The 15,608-nt window shown below is 41.7% G+C and overlaps 1 protein-coding gene across 1 annotated transcript in view; it reads left to right on the top strand.

The window, feature by feature from the left end:
* LOC139749667 (uncharacterized) overlaps positions 1 to 15,608 on the top strand; it is a 99,030-nt gene that overhangs the window by 65,650 nt on the left and 17,772 nt on the right. The window contains exons 14-15 of the mRNA XM_071663831.1: positions 1,086 to 1,283; positions 10,187 to 10,926. Coding sequence (XP_071519932.1) covers positions 1,086 to 1,283; positions 10,187 to 10,926 — 938 coding nt within the window. The remainder of the gene's footprint in view (positions 1 to 1,085; positions 1,284 to 10,186; positions 10,927 to 15,608) is intronic.

Here is a 15,608-nt window from a genome sequence, read left to right as displayed (position 1 = left end):
AGTAAACTCTAGATTGATATAGGTAAAACTGAAAGTGGATTGAGAGAGATGGGTGATTATTGGTGCCTATGCACCAGGGCATGAGAAGAAAGATCATTAGAGGCAAGTGTTTTGGGAGCAGCTGAGTGAGTGTGTTAGTAGTTTTGATGCACGAGACCAGGGTATAGTGATGGGTGATTTGAATGCAAAGATGAGTAATGTGGCAGTTGAGGGAATAATTGGTGTACATGGGGTGTTCAGTATTGTAAATGGAAATGGTGAAGAGCTTGTAGATTTTAAAAAGAGAGATATACATAAGTATACATATGTAAGTAAGAGAGATGGCCAGAGAGTGTTATTGGATTCCGTGTTAATTGATAGGCTCGCGTAAGAGAGACTTTTGGATGTTAATGTGCTGAGAGGTGCAACTGGAGGGATGTCTGATCATTATCTTGTGGAGGTGAAATAGGATGGAAGAGTACTAAAGGGAGAGAAATAAGTGGAAGCATGCTTGGAATGGCGTATTTAAGTGAGGCATATAAAGATAGGAATAAGTGGAGATTTCTTTGCTGTGGCCACCTCCTTGATGAGGGTTCCTTGAGGGAATGGGCATCAGAGATGTAGTTAGATGAATGTGTCAGACCAACTGTGGAGTTCCCTTGTAAACTGATAAAATCCATATAAGTACCTATTTGTGTTCTAATGGGAGGGATTTTACACTTGTGGGGCATGTGTTTTTGTGTTTATGTATGTAATATTTTTAAAAACTTTAAGACGACTTGCTTAGTTTATATTTTATGGTCAAGGAAGAATATGAGTTTTGATATTACTGGACTCTGCCTGCAGAGTTACATCATGAGTGGAGAGTCACCTTTGGCAAGAATGTATCATATCATTGGATGAAATGGACTAGTCTCATTGAGGAATTGCTCATTCCAAGGTATTCCATCATTTTCTTCTTCATAATTGGAGCTTATCCTTGAAGCTGCAGGAGCCCCTTAAAATGTGTCCCAGGGTTGTATAGATTAGATAGATATGAGTTACTGGATGTACCACATGTTTACAGTTCTTGAGAAAGTCAGCGATGTGATATTTCTTTTGAGCAGACCTTCTTCCGTCACTGGAGGTAGAGCATTCCTCAGCAGCCATTAGAGGTCGAAGAGTCCATGCTAGAAAAGATGCAAGACGATCACCACGCGGCACATCAACTATGGCCAGTAACACCAAGACACTTCCTGTCAGAGCAACCCGTGCTAGAACCTTGCCAGCTTCATACAGCCAGTCGGATGAAGAGGATATCTCGGGTATGTATTGTTGGTGGAGTGAACTGGTTTTTATGTTTAATGAATTACTAAGGAAGCTAGAGAAGTCAGGTATTGAACAAAAAAATGTATTACCATAGGCAAAGTGAATACTGTAGATATTGGTAAAGTAGTTACATACTGCACACATTAACCAACTTGACTTTATATTTTTGTTTCTTTTCACAATTATCAAATTTATCACTTTGATCCAATATGCTTCTATTGAAAAAATTAACTAATGCCTCAGTTTGATGCAAAATGCTTCATCACATGTTTGAAAAGTTTCTATTAAATTTTCTGTTTAAATAGTTGGGTAGCTATGTATTTCTTGGACTCCTTTTTTTATGGCTCCAGAAGCTCTGAGGCAGTGCTTCACATGGGAGCAGGGTAAGGTGAATTTCTTTGGGATGGGAAGGTCCTAGACAGTACCATGATTCTTTCCTAATACTGTGAATTATACAGCCTTTTTGAAGGAGACTATCCATTCATGGCCTCTTCAGTGTCAAGTTGAGCCCAGGAACACCAGCTTTTATGACGTCACCCACTGATGCCACCTTAAGCCTCTACTACTTGCAGACATACCTTACTCTCTTCATAAAAAACTTCTCTGCCTCTAATAGATCTCCACCTGCACCACATATACATAGCACCTTTCGTAGAACATCTCTATCATTCCTCTCAATAATCTTGAAATGGTTCATCAGTCTACTGGTAAGGTATCATAGTGTAGTGAAGATGAGGGTGTATTGAAAATCCATTTGACCTGACCGACACAGGTCATGTCAATGGTCATAAATATGAGTGATGTTTAACTCATGTGAAGGTGAACACCACTCATCTTCACCAGACAACACTCTCAACACTACTGGCCTTTGATGTGACCCTGGTCATGTTAGAGTTCATTTTCAGTACACCCTCAGTATCATCGATCTTTAACCTTATCCTTGCAGATCAACATAGAAACCTATCTTTGCTGCTTTCTCATCTTCACGACACCCTAGACATCATTGGTTTTTGGTCATAGGCCTCCCCCAGTTAGTTTGTAGTGAAAAGTTATGATTTTTGTAAAGAAAAAGTGAAATAATGAAAATGAAAGGAATAAGAATGAATACGGAGAAAATATATGTTGAAGAAGAAACAGTCACAGTTGACCCTTGGTGATGATGGGGTAGCAGTATTGTGCAGTTGTTTACATTAAAAAAGGCCCTGTAGGGCTGGGTAGCACAGGAATGGATGAAGGCAAGCATGTATGAATATGTACATATGTATATATGTATATGTCTGTGTATTTGTATGTATATGTTGATATGTATATGTGCATGTATGGGCATTTATGTATATATATGTGTATTTGAGTAAATGTGAATAAGAGCAAGGTTATTAGGTACAGTAGGGTTGAGGGTCAAGTCAATTGGGAGGTAAGTTTGAATGGAGAAAAACTGGAGGAAGTAAAGTGTTTTAGATATCTGGGAGTGGATCTGGCAACGGATGGAACCATGGAAGCGGAAGTGAATCATAGGGTGGGGGAGGGGGTGAAAATCCTGGGAGCCTTGAAGAATGTGTGGAAGTCGAGAACATTATCTCGGAAAGCAAAAATGGGTATGTTTGAAGGAATAGTGGTTCCAACAATGTTGTATGGTTGCGAGGCGTGGGCTATGGATAGAGTTGTGCGCAGGAGGGTGGATGTGCTGGAAATGAGATGTTTGAGGACAATGTGTGGTGTGAGATGGTTTGATCGAGTAAGTAATGTAAGGGTAAGAGAGATGTGTGGAAATAAAAAGAGCATGGTTGAGAGAGCAGAAGAGGGTGTTTTGAAATGGTTTGGTCACATGGAGAGAATGAGTGAGGAAAGATTGACCAAGAGGATATATGTGTCGGAGGTGAAGGGAACGAGGAGAAGTGGGAGACCAAATTGGAGGTGGAAAGATGGAGTGAAAAAGATTTTGTGTGATCGGGGCCTGAACATGCAGGAGGGTGAAAGGAGGGCAAGGAATAGAGTGAATTGGATCGATGTGGTATACCGGGATTGACATGCTGTCAGTGGATTGAATCAGGGCATGTGAAGCATCTGGGGTAAACCATGGAAAGTTGTGTGGGGCCTGGATGTGGAAAGGGAGCTGTGGTTTCGGGCATTATTGCATGACAGCTAGAGACTGAGTGTGAACGAATGGGGCCTTTGTTGTCTTTTCCTAGTGCTACCTCGCACACATGAGGGGGAAAGGGGATGGTATTCCATGTGTGGCGAGGTGGCGATGGGAATGAATAAAGGCAGACAGTGTGAATTGTGTGTATGGGTATATATGTATGTGTCTGTGTGTGTATATATATGTTTACATTGAGATGTATAGGTATGTATATTTGCGTGTGTGGACATGTATGTATATACATTGTGTATGGGGGTGGGTTGGGCCATTTCTTTCGTCTGTTTCCTTGCGCTGCCTCGCAAACGCGGGAGACAGCGACAAAGCAAAATAAATGAATAAATAGATATTGAGTGGATGGGCCATTCTTCATGTTTCCTGGTGGTACTTCTCTTACATGGGAGACAGCGATCAAGTATGATAATAATGAAATATGTATATATTTTATTTTTTTTTTTATTATACCTGATCACCATTTCTCACATCAGCGAGGTAGCATCAGGAGACAGATGAAGAATGGCCCATTCACTCATATACACATGTATATATAAATGCTCATACACGCACATATACATACATACATACATATACAGGTCAACATATGTTCATATTTATACTTTCTTGCCTTCATCCATTCCTGGCACTACCCCACCCCATAGGAAACAGCATTGCTACCCCTGGCTTCAGCAAGGCAGCATCTGGAAAACAGACAAAAAAAGGCCACATTCATTCACACTCAGTCTCTATCTGTTATGTATAATGTACCTAAACCACAGCTCCTTATCCACATCCAGGCCCCACAGACCTACCCATGTTTTACACCAGATATTTCACATGCCCTGGTTCAGTTTATTGACAGCACATCGACCCTGGTAAACCACATCTTTCCAATTCACTCTATTCCTTGCATGCCTCTCATCCTCCTGCATGTTCAGGCCCTGATTGCTCAAAATCTTTTTCAATCCATCCTTACACCTCTGATTTGGTCTCCTGCTTCTCCTTGTTCCCTCCATCTTTGACAAATATCTTCTTTTTGTCAACCTATCCTCACTCATTCTCTCCATATATCTAAACTATTTCAACACACCCTCTTATCATATATGTGTGCACTAATGGAAATATAAGATGTAACTCGACAACAGTGAAATAGTGTTAAAACCACTTGAAATTGACTTAACATGTGGCTGATACCAGGAGGTGATGGGATGGCTGTGGAGACATGTATGCAGTAAGTCTCCAGACATTCCACATGCTGTTTTATGTCCACTGTCACAATTATACAGCATTTTTTAAGTCACAAATAAATCACTAAACTTGAGTGACAGAGCATGAAATGGGCTTACTGTATCCAAGTATTTCTTTATATTGATTGTACTTGATCACCGTTTCCCACATTAGCTAGGCTGCACCAGAAAACAGACGAAGAAAGACCCATCCACTCATATACACACAAATATACATATCTATCTTTATCTCTGATGCCTGTTTCAATTGGAACTCCTTCAAAGGGGTGGCTACAGGAACAGAGTCTCCATAACTAAAGAATCCCACTGTTGCTTCTAAGCCTTTAGTGCCTCACCCTTACTAGGCAACTGGCAGAGGGCAGGAATAGTGCAGTGTTTGCAGAGACTACTCCCTAATATTCCTAATGGCTACTTCTATCTAATGCTCCTACCTACTGCTAATACCTAATGTTTCTACCTAATAATCCTACCTACTACTTCTGTCTACCACTCCAACCATTTTGTCAAAAGTAAGGGCTAGTGCATAGTGCTCACCGCAGGAAAACTAGATTGAAGAATGCCCTGCATGAGTCAAGTGTTGTCAAGTGTTACATATGACAAGGAGAGATTGTGTGTTGTGGACAGAATTCCAGTAGTCCACATGTTATTGAGACAGAAAGAAAAGACAGCAGCTACATGGGTCATAGGAGTGCAGCTTGACAACCACTAAAGTGCTGGCTCACTAAGCAGATGTCACTAACCCTCCTGACACCCAGATGGGTAGTACTGGTAGAATATCTCAGTGGTCATTGGCTGCCTACCAACTACTGCCTTCACACACATATACATACACGTTCATATAAGGGGATAAGAGTGAGTTCTCAAATTACAGAGGTATAAGTTTGTTGAGTATTCCTGGTAAATTATATGGGAGGGTATTGACTGAGAGGGTGAAGGCATGTACAGAGCATCAGATTGGGGAAGAGCAGTGTGGTTTCAGAAGTGGTAGAGGATGTGTGGATCAGGTGTTTGCTTTGAAGAATGTATGTGAGAAATACTTAGAAAAGCAAATGGATTTGTATGTAGCATTTATGGATCTGGAGAAGGCATATGATAGAGTTGATGGAGATGCTCTGTGGAAGGTACTAAGAATATATGGTGTGGGAGGCAAGTTGTTAGAAGCAGTGAAAAGTTTTTATCGAGGATGTAAGGCATGTGTACATGTAGGAAGAGAGGAAAGTGATTGGTTCTCAGTGAATGTAGGTTTGCGGCAGGGGTGTGTGATGTCTCCATGGTTGTTTAATTTGTTTATGGATGGGGTTATTAGGGAGGTGAATGCAAGAGTTTTGGAAAGAGGGGCAAGTATGAAGTCTGTTGGGGATGAGAGAGCTTGGGAAATGAGTCAGTTGTCGTTCGCTGATGATACAGCGCTGGTGGCTGATTCATGTGAGAAACTGCACAAGCTGGTGACTGAGTTTGGTAAAGTGTGTGAAAGAAGAAAGTTAAGAGTAAATGTGAATAAGAGCAAGGTTACTAGGTACTGTAGGGTTGAGGGTCAAGTCAACTGGAAGGTAAGTTTGAATGGAGAAAAACTGGAGGAAGTAAAGTGTTTTAGATATCTGGGAGTGGATCTGGCAGCGGATGGAACCATGGAAGCAGAAGTAGATCATAGGGTGGGGGTGGGGGCGAAAATCCTGGGAGCCTTGAAGAATGTGTGGAAGTCGAGAACATTATCTCAGAAAGCAAAAATGGGTATGTTTGAAGGAATAGTGGTTCCAACAATGTTGTATGGTTGCGAGGCATGGGCTTTGGATAGAGTTGTGCGCAGGAGGGTGGATGTGCTGGAAATGAAATGTTTGAGGGCAATATGTGGTGTGAGGTGGTTTGATCGAGTAAGTAATGTAAGGGTAAGAGAGATGTGTGGAAGCAAAAAGAGCGTGGTTGAGAGAGCAGAAGAGGGTGTTTTGAAATGGTTTGGGCACATGGAGAGAATGAGTGAGGAAAGATTGACCAAGAGGATATATGTGTCGGAGGCGGAGGGAACGAGGAGAAGAGGGAGACCAAATTGGAGGTGGAAAGATGGAGTGAAAAAGATTTTGAGTGATAGGGGCCTGAACATGCAGGAGGGTGAAAGGCGGGCAAGGAATAGAGTGAATTGGATCGATGTGGTATACCGGGGTCGACGTGCTGTTAATGGATTGAATCAGGGCATGTGAAGCGTCTGGAGTAAACCATGGAAAGTTGTGTGGGGCCTGGATGTGGAAAGGGAGCTATGGTTTCGGGCATTATTGCATGACAGCTGGAGACTGAGTGTGAGCGAATGAGGCCTTTGTTGTCTTTTCCTGGCGCTGCCTCGCGCACATGAGGGGGAAGGGGGATATTATTCCGTGTGTGGCGGGGTGGTGATGGGTGTGAGTAGGGGCAGACGGTGTGAATTGTGTGCATGTGTGTATATGTGTGTGTCTGTATATGTATATATATGTGTATACGTTGGGATGTGTGGGTGTGTATGTTTGCGTGTGTGGACGTGTGTGTGTGTACATGTGTGTGGGGGTGGATTGGGCCATTTCTTTCGTCTGTTTCCTTGTGCTACCTCGCAGGCGCGGGAGACAGCGACAAAGCAAAATAAATAAATATGAATACATATACATGCACACAATTCACACTGCCTTTATTCATTCCCATCGCCAACCCGCCACACATGAAATGACACACCCCCTCCCCCAGCACGTGCGCAAGGTAGCGCTTGGAAAAGACAACAAAGGCCTCATTTGTTCACACTCAGTCTCTAGCTTTCATGTATAATGCACCGAAACCACAGCTCCCTTTCCACTTCCAGGCCCCACAAAACTCTCCACGGTTTACCCCTGACACTTCACATGCCCTGGTTCAATCCATTGACAGCATGCTGAACCCGGTATACCACATCATTCCAATTCACCCTATTTCTTGCACGCCTTTCACTCTCCTGCATGTTCAGGCCCCGAGAGCTTAAAATCTTTTTCACTCTATCCTTCCCCCTCCAATTTGGTCTCCCACTTCTCATTCCCTCCACCTCTGACACATATATCCTCTTAGTCAATCTTTCCTCGCTCATTCTCTCCATGTGACCAAACCTTTTCAATACACCCTCTTCCGCTCTCTCAACCACACTCTTTATATTACCACACATCTCTCTTACCCTTTCATTACTCACTTGATCAAACCACCTCACATGACATATTGTCCTCAAACATCTCATCTCCAACACATCCACCCTTCTCTGCACAACCCTGTCTATAGCCAACGCCTCGCAACCATATAACATTGTTGGAACCATTATTCCTTCAAACATACCCATTTTTGCTTTCTGAGAGAATGTTCTCGCCTTCCACACATTCGTCAATGCTCCCAGAACCTTCACCCCCTCCCCACCCTGGGACTCACTTCCGCTTCCATGGTTTAATCCGCTGCCAAATCCATTCCCAGATTTCTAAAACACTTTACTTCCTCCAGTTTTTCTCCATTCAAATTTACCTCCCAATTGACTTGTCCTTCAACCTTACTGAGCCTATTAACCTTGCTGTTATTCACATTTACTCTCTGCTTTCTTCTTTCACACACTTTACCAAATTCAGTCATCAGCTTCTGCAGTTTCTCACCCAAATCATCCACCAGCGCTCTATCATCAGTGAACAACAACTGACTCACTTCCCTAGCCCTTTCATCCACACCAGACTGCGTACTTGCCTCTCTCTCCAAAACTCTTGCATTCACCTGCCTAATAACCCCATCCATAAACAAATTAAACAACCATGGAGACATCACACACCCTTGCCGCAACCCAACATTCACTGGGAACCAATCACTTTCCTCTCTTCCTACTTGTACACATGCCTTACATCCTCGATAAACTTTTCACTGCTTCTAGCAACCTGCCTCCCACGCCATATACTCTTAATACCTTCCACAGAGCATCTTTATCAACTCCTATCAAATGCCTTCTCCTTACAAATACATATTTGTTTATTTATTCATTAAACTTTTTCACTGTCTCCTGCGTTAGTGAGGTAGTGCAGGGAAACAGACGAAAGAATGGCCCAACCCACCCTCATACACACGTATATACATACACAACCACACACTCTCATATGCATACCTATACATTTCAACGTATACATATATATACATACACAGACATATACATATATATGCATGTACATGATTCATACTTGCTGCCTTTATTCATTCCCGTCACCACCACGTCACACATGCAATGACACCCCCTTCCCCCGCACGCGCACGAGGTAGTGCTAGGAAAAGACAACACAGGCCACATTCACTTACACTCAGTCTCTAGCTGTCATGTATAATGCACCGAAACCACAGCTCCCTTTCCACATATAGGCCCCACAAAACTTTCCATGGTATACCCCAGATGCTTCACATGCCCTGGTTCAATCCATTGACAGCACGTCGACCCCGGTATACCACATCATTCCAGTTCACTCTATTCCTTGCATGCCGTTCACCCTCCTGCATGTTCAGGCCCTGATCGCTCAAAACCTTTCCGTGGTTTACCCCAGACGTTTCATATACCCTGGTTCAAGTATTCAAGTATCCAAGCAAATTATGACTGAGGATGCTTTATATGGAAAAGTGTATCGTGGCCCTTGGCTACTTATGATTAGCAAAGTGAACTCAGAGACACATTTTTAACCCATAAATGGCAGTCAACAATGATTGATGTGCTCTTTAAAATTTGTAGCCAACACCAGTTGATGTTCTAACTTTTCCTGCCTCTTTTTGAATATCCAAGTGATTTTTTGTGGCTTATTTTGTATTGATATCCATTGGAGATCTCTTCCAACACTGGGAACATGTAGAAAAAAATTCTGCTATTATCAATACCCTTACAACCACCAATCCTTCAGTACCCATCTCACGCTTGCCAACCCATCTTCCTTGTACTGGATGTTAGTGTGAGAGGTATTACATTTCCATATGTATTGCTATTTACCAGCAACATTGTGCCTGCATATGAAATAAGAGTACAGTCAGAGAGCAAGCTAAGTGAAAGAAAAAAAGAAACTATGTCTGTTTCTTCCTGTCATATTAGGACTTGTTATACTCATCATCCACACCTCATGTGCATGCTTATTTAAGAATGAATCAGACTAATACAAAGATAATTATAAAACTTTCTTCCTTATCATTTCATAGTTTTTGCACTCTGTGTGATAGAATTTTCTGACAGTTTGGTTTTTAAGGGTTATACATGCCAAGTATATGACCACAAAAGCTATGTTCCACATGGAACAGGTAGACCTGTGGATGTACAAATGGGTTAACTAAACATTTGTATTAAAGCTGGATATGTATACTGGCATGTAATATGATGTATTAAAAATTTTTGCATATGCTTTGTCCCTTGCATGTAGTGGTGAGGAATAGTGATATATACATGTGTAATGCGTTAACGTGTAAGAGTTTTGTACTTAAAGGTGAGTTAAAACAAAATATCAATCAATATATTCAAAATATTATCTTTCCATTGCAGATGAAACGTCTTCAGGTGTAGCATCATTAGATGGAAATGAAAGTTCTCAGGAACCTTGGGATGTAGATGAAAGAATGTGTAACCCTTCTGTAAGTCCTTCACTACCAGTAACAGAAGTACACAGCATTTCTACCCAGCAGAGCCTCACTTGTCCTAGTATACAAGAGAGCAGAGTCCAGGATTTTAAAACTCAAACAGTTCACTCAGGTCAGAAGTCAGTTCATGGAAGTAACAGTCAGTCAGTATCTGTTGAACTAGATAAAGGTGAGCCTGTACTTAACAGTAAACAGCAAGACTTAAAGGGAAGTGAGCATACTGTGCAGGCTACCATTCAAACTTTATCTACTCAGACAGTCAGTAAAGGTTCCAAAGTATCAGCTTCATTGAAAAGCAGCACAGGAGCTAGTACATCAAGTGACCCTAAAGAGTCCAGTGAGCCACAAGTTTCTACTCAACTTCCGGCCCTTAAGAATGGCATCTTCCAGCAGAGTAAAACCACGTCACAGTCTCCCATAGTCTCTTCCACTGTTACCAGTCAAGCTGAAAGCAGTCCACATGTATCTTTATTGTCATCTGCTGTACAGAAAGACTCTGAAAACAGATTATATATTCCAAGGCTGATAGATGGCCCTATTAAGGATGGATCAAAAGTTCAACCTAAACTCTGGACACCTCAGGATGTGGCTCAGTTTCTAAAGACAAATGATTGTGGGGCATACTGTGACAACTTTGTATCACAAGTAAGTATTCTCCATTTATTTTAGTAAGTTAAGTTACCATTTTGGAATTTTCAAATTTTAATGTTTTGCCTCTATATTTTCTATATGTATATATCTGCATAGTTGTGGGTGAATTTTGATATCTGGTAATAAAGTTTAGTAGGAATGATTGTTGGAAAGCTGAAGTAGAGAGCAGAGCCATGCAAGGGAGAAAAATTGGAGATATGCTGAAAGCTTTATTGGAGGGAAAATGGAAGTATCGTGTTTGCATAAAGCTTGCTCTAACTCTGATTTATATATATATATATATATATATATATATATATATATATATATATATATATATATATATATATATATTATCCCTGGGGATAGGGGATTAAGAATACTTCCCACGTATTCCCTGCGTGTCGTAGAAGGCGACTAAAAGGGGAGGGAGTGCGGGGCTGGAAATCCTCCCCTCTCGTTTTTTTTTTTTTTTTTTTTAATTTTCCAAAAGAAGGAACAGAGGGGGCCAGGTGATGATATTCCAAAAAAGGCCCAGTCCTCTGTTCTTAACGCTACCTCGCTAATGCGGGAAATGGCGAAAAGTTTGAAAAAAAAAAAATGTGTATATATATATATATATATATATATATATATGTGTATATATATATATATATATATATATATATATATATATTATCCCTGGGGATAGGGGATTAAGAATACTTCCCACGTATTCCCTGCGTGTCGTAGAAGGCGACTAAAAGGGGAGGGAGCGGGGGGCTGGAAATCCTCCCCTCTCAATTTTTTTTTTTTTTAATTTTCCAAAAGAAGGAACAGAGAAGGGGGCCAGGTGAGGATATTCTCTCAGTGGCCCAGTTCTCTGTTCTTAACGCTACCTCGCTAACGCGGGAAATGGCGAATAGTTTGAAAAAAAAATATATATATATATATATATATATTTTTTTTTATTATACTTTGTCGCTGTCTCCCGCGTTTGCGAGGTAGCGCAAGGAAACAGACGAAAGAAATGGCCCCCCCCCCATACACATGTATATACATACGTCCACACACGCAAATATACATACCTACACAGCTTTCCATGGTTTACCCCAGACGCTTCACATGCCTTGATTTAATCCACTGACAGCACGTCAACCCCGGTATACCACATCGCTCCAATTCACTCTATTCCTTGCCCTCCTTTCACCCTCCTGCATGTTCAGGCCCTGATCACACAAAATCTTTTTCACTCCATCTTTCCACCTCCAATTTGGTCTCCCACTTCACCTCGTTCCCTCCACCTCCGACACATATATCCTCTTGGTCAATCTTTCCTCACTCATTCTCTCCGTGTGCCCAAACCACTTCAAAACACCCTCTTCTGCTCTCTCAACCACGCTCTTTTTATTTCCACACATCTCTCTTACCCTTACGTTACTCACTCGATCAAACCACCTCACACCACACATTGCCCTCAAACATCTCATTTCCAGCACATCCATCCTCCTGCGCACAACTCTATCCATAGCCCACGCCTCGCAACCATACAACATTGTTGGAACCACTATTCCTTCAAACATACCCATTTTTGCTTTCCGAGATAATGTTCTCGACTTCCACACATTCTTCAAGGCCCCCAGAATTTTCGCCCCCTCCCCCACCCTATGATCCACTTCCGCTTCCATGGTTCCATCCGCTGCCAGATCCACTCCCAGATATCTAAAACACTTCACGTCCTCCAGTTTTTCTTCATTCAAACTCACCTCCCAATTGACTTGACCCTCAACCCTACTGTACCTAATAACCTTGCTCTTATTCACATTTACTCTTAACTTTCTTCTTTCACACACTTTACCAAAATCAGTCACCAGCTTCTGCAGCTTCTCACATGAATCAGCCACCAGTGCTGTATCATCAGCGAACAACAACTGACTCACTTCCCAAGCTCTCTCATCCACAACAGACTTCATACCTGCCCCTCTTTCCAAAACTCTTGCATTTACCTCCCTAACAACCCCATCCATAAACAAATTAAACAACCATGGAGACATCACACACCCCTGCCGCAAACCTACATTCACTGAGAACCAATCACTTTCCTCTCTTCCTACACGTACACATGCCTTACATCCTCGATAAAAACTTTTCACTGCTTCTAACAACTTTCCTCCCACACCATATATTCTTAATGCCTTCCACAGAGCATCTCTATCAACTCTATCATATGCCTTCTCCAGATCCATAAATGCTACATACAAATCCATTTGCTTTTCTAAGTATTTCTCACATACATTCTTCAAAGCAAACACCTGATCCACACATCCTCTACCACTTCTGAAACCACACTGCTCTTCCCCAATCTGATGCTCTGTACATGCCTTCACCCTCTCAATCAATACCCTCCCATATAATTTGCCAGGAATACTCAACAAACTTATACCTCTGTAATTTGAGCACTCACTCTTATCCCCTTTGCCTTTGTACAATGGCACTATGCACGCATTCCGCCAATCCTCAGGCACCTCACCATGATTCATACATACATTAAATAACCTTACCAACCAGTCGACAATACAGTCACCCCCTTTTTTAATAAATTCCACTGCAATACCATCCAAACCTGCTGCCTTGCCGGCTTTCATCTTCCGCAAAGCTTTCACTACCTCTTCTCTGTTTACCAAATCATTTTCCCTAACCCTCTCACTTTGCACACCACCTCGACCAAAACACCCTATATCTGCCACTCTATCATCAAACACATTCAACAAACCTTCAAAATACTCACTCCATCTCCTTCTCACATCACCACTACTTGTTATCACCTCCCCATTTGTGCCCTTCACTGAAGTTCCCATTTGCTCCCTTGTCTTACGCACTTTATTTACCTCCTTCCAGAACATCTTTTTATTCTCCCTAAAATTTAATGATACTCTCTCACCCCAACTCTCATTTGCCCTTTTTTTCACCTCTTGCACCTTTCTTTTGACCTCCTGTCTCTTTCTTTTATACATCTCCCACTCAATTGCATTTTTTCCCTGCAAAAATCGTCCAAATGCCTCTCTCTTCTCTTTCACTAATATATATATATATATATATATATATATATATATATATATATATATATATATATATATATATATATATGTATATATATATATATATATTAAAAAAGGGGATGACTGTATTGTTGACTGGTTGGTAAGGTTATTTAATGTATGTGTGACTCATGGTGAGGTGCCTGAGGATTGGCGGAATGCATGCATAGTGCCATTGTACAAAGGCAAAGGGGATAAGAGTGAGTGCTCAAATTACAGAGGTATAAGTTTGTTGAGTATTCCTGGCAAATTATATGGGAGGGTATTGATTGAGAGGGTGAAGGCATGTACAGAGCATCAGATTGGGGAAGAGCAGTGTGGTTTCAGAAGTGGTAGAGGATGTGTGGATCAGGTGTTTGCTTTGAAGAATGTATGTGAGAAATACTTAGAAAAGCAAATGGATTTGTATGTAGCATTTATGGATCTGGAGAAGGCATATGATAGAGTTGATAGAGATGCTCTGTGGAAGGTATTAAGAATATATGGTGTGGGAGGCAAGTTGTTAGAAGCAGTGAAAAGTTTTTATCGAGGATGTAAGGCATGTGTACGTGTAGGAAGAGAGGAAAGTGATTGGTTCTCAGTGAATGTAGGTTTGCGGCAGGGGTGTGTGATGTCTCCATGGTTGTTTAATTTGTTTATGGATGGGGTTGTTAGGGAGGTGAATGCATGAGTTTTGGAAAGAGGGGCAAGTATGAAGTCTGTTGGGGATGAGAGAGCTTGGGAAGTGAGTCAGTTGTTGTTCGCTGATGATACAGCGCTGGTGGCTGATTCATGTGAGAAACTGCAGAAGCTGGTGACTGAGTTTGGTAAAGTGTGTGAAAGAAGAAAGTTAAGAGTAAATGTGAATAAGAGCAAGGTTATTAGGTACAGTAGGGTTGAGGGTCAAGTCAATTGGGAGGTGAGTTTGAATGGAGAAAAACTGGAGGAAGTGAAGTGTTTTAGATATCTGGGAGTGGATCTGGCAGCGGATGGAAACATGGAAGCGGAAGTGGATCATAGGGTGGGGGAGGGGGCGAAAATTCTGGGAGCCTTGAAGAATGTGTGGAAGTCGAGAACATTATCTCGGAAAGCAAAAATGGGTATGTTTGAAGGAATAGTGGTTCCAACAATGTTGTATGGTTGCGAGGCGTGGACTATGGATAGAGTTGTGTGCAGGAGGATGGATGTGCTGGAAATGAGATGTTTGAGGACAATGTGTGGTGTGAGGTGGTTTGATCGAGTAAGTAACGTAAGGGTAAGAGAGATGTGTGGAAATAAAAAGAGCGTGGTTGAGAGAGCAGAAGAGGGTGTTTTGAAATGGTTTGGTCACATGGAGAGAATGAGTGAGGAAAGATTGACCAAGAGGATATATGTGTCAGAGGTGAATGGAACGAGGAGAAGAGGGAGACCAAATTGGAGGTGGAAAGATGGAGTGAAAAAGATTTTGTGTGATCGGGGCCTGAACATGCAGGAGGGTGAAAGGAGGGCAAGGAATAGAGTGAATTGGAGCGATGTGGTATACCGGGGTTGACGTGCTGTCAGTGGATTGAATCAAGGCATGTGAAGCGTCTGGGGTAAACCATGGAAAGCTGTGTAGGTATGTATATTTGCGTGTGTGGACGTATGTATATACATGTGTAT

Source organism: Panulirus ornatus, chromosome 8, assembly GCF_036320965.1.
Source record: "Panulirus ornatus isolate Po-2019 chromosome 8, ASM3632096v1, whole genome shotgun sequence".
In the NCBI taxonomy this organism is placed as follows: Eukaryota; Metazoa; Arthropoda; class Malacostraca; order Decapoda; family Palinuridae; genus Panulirus; species Panulirus ornatus.
Note: the sequence above shows the minus strand (reverse complement) of the source record. Positions and strands in the feature narration are given on the sequence as shown.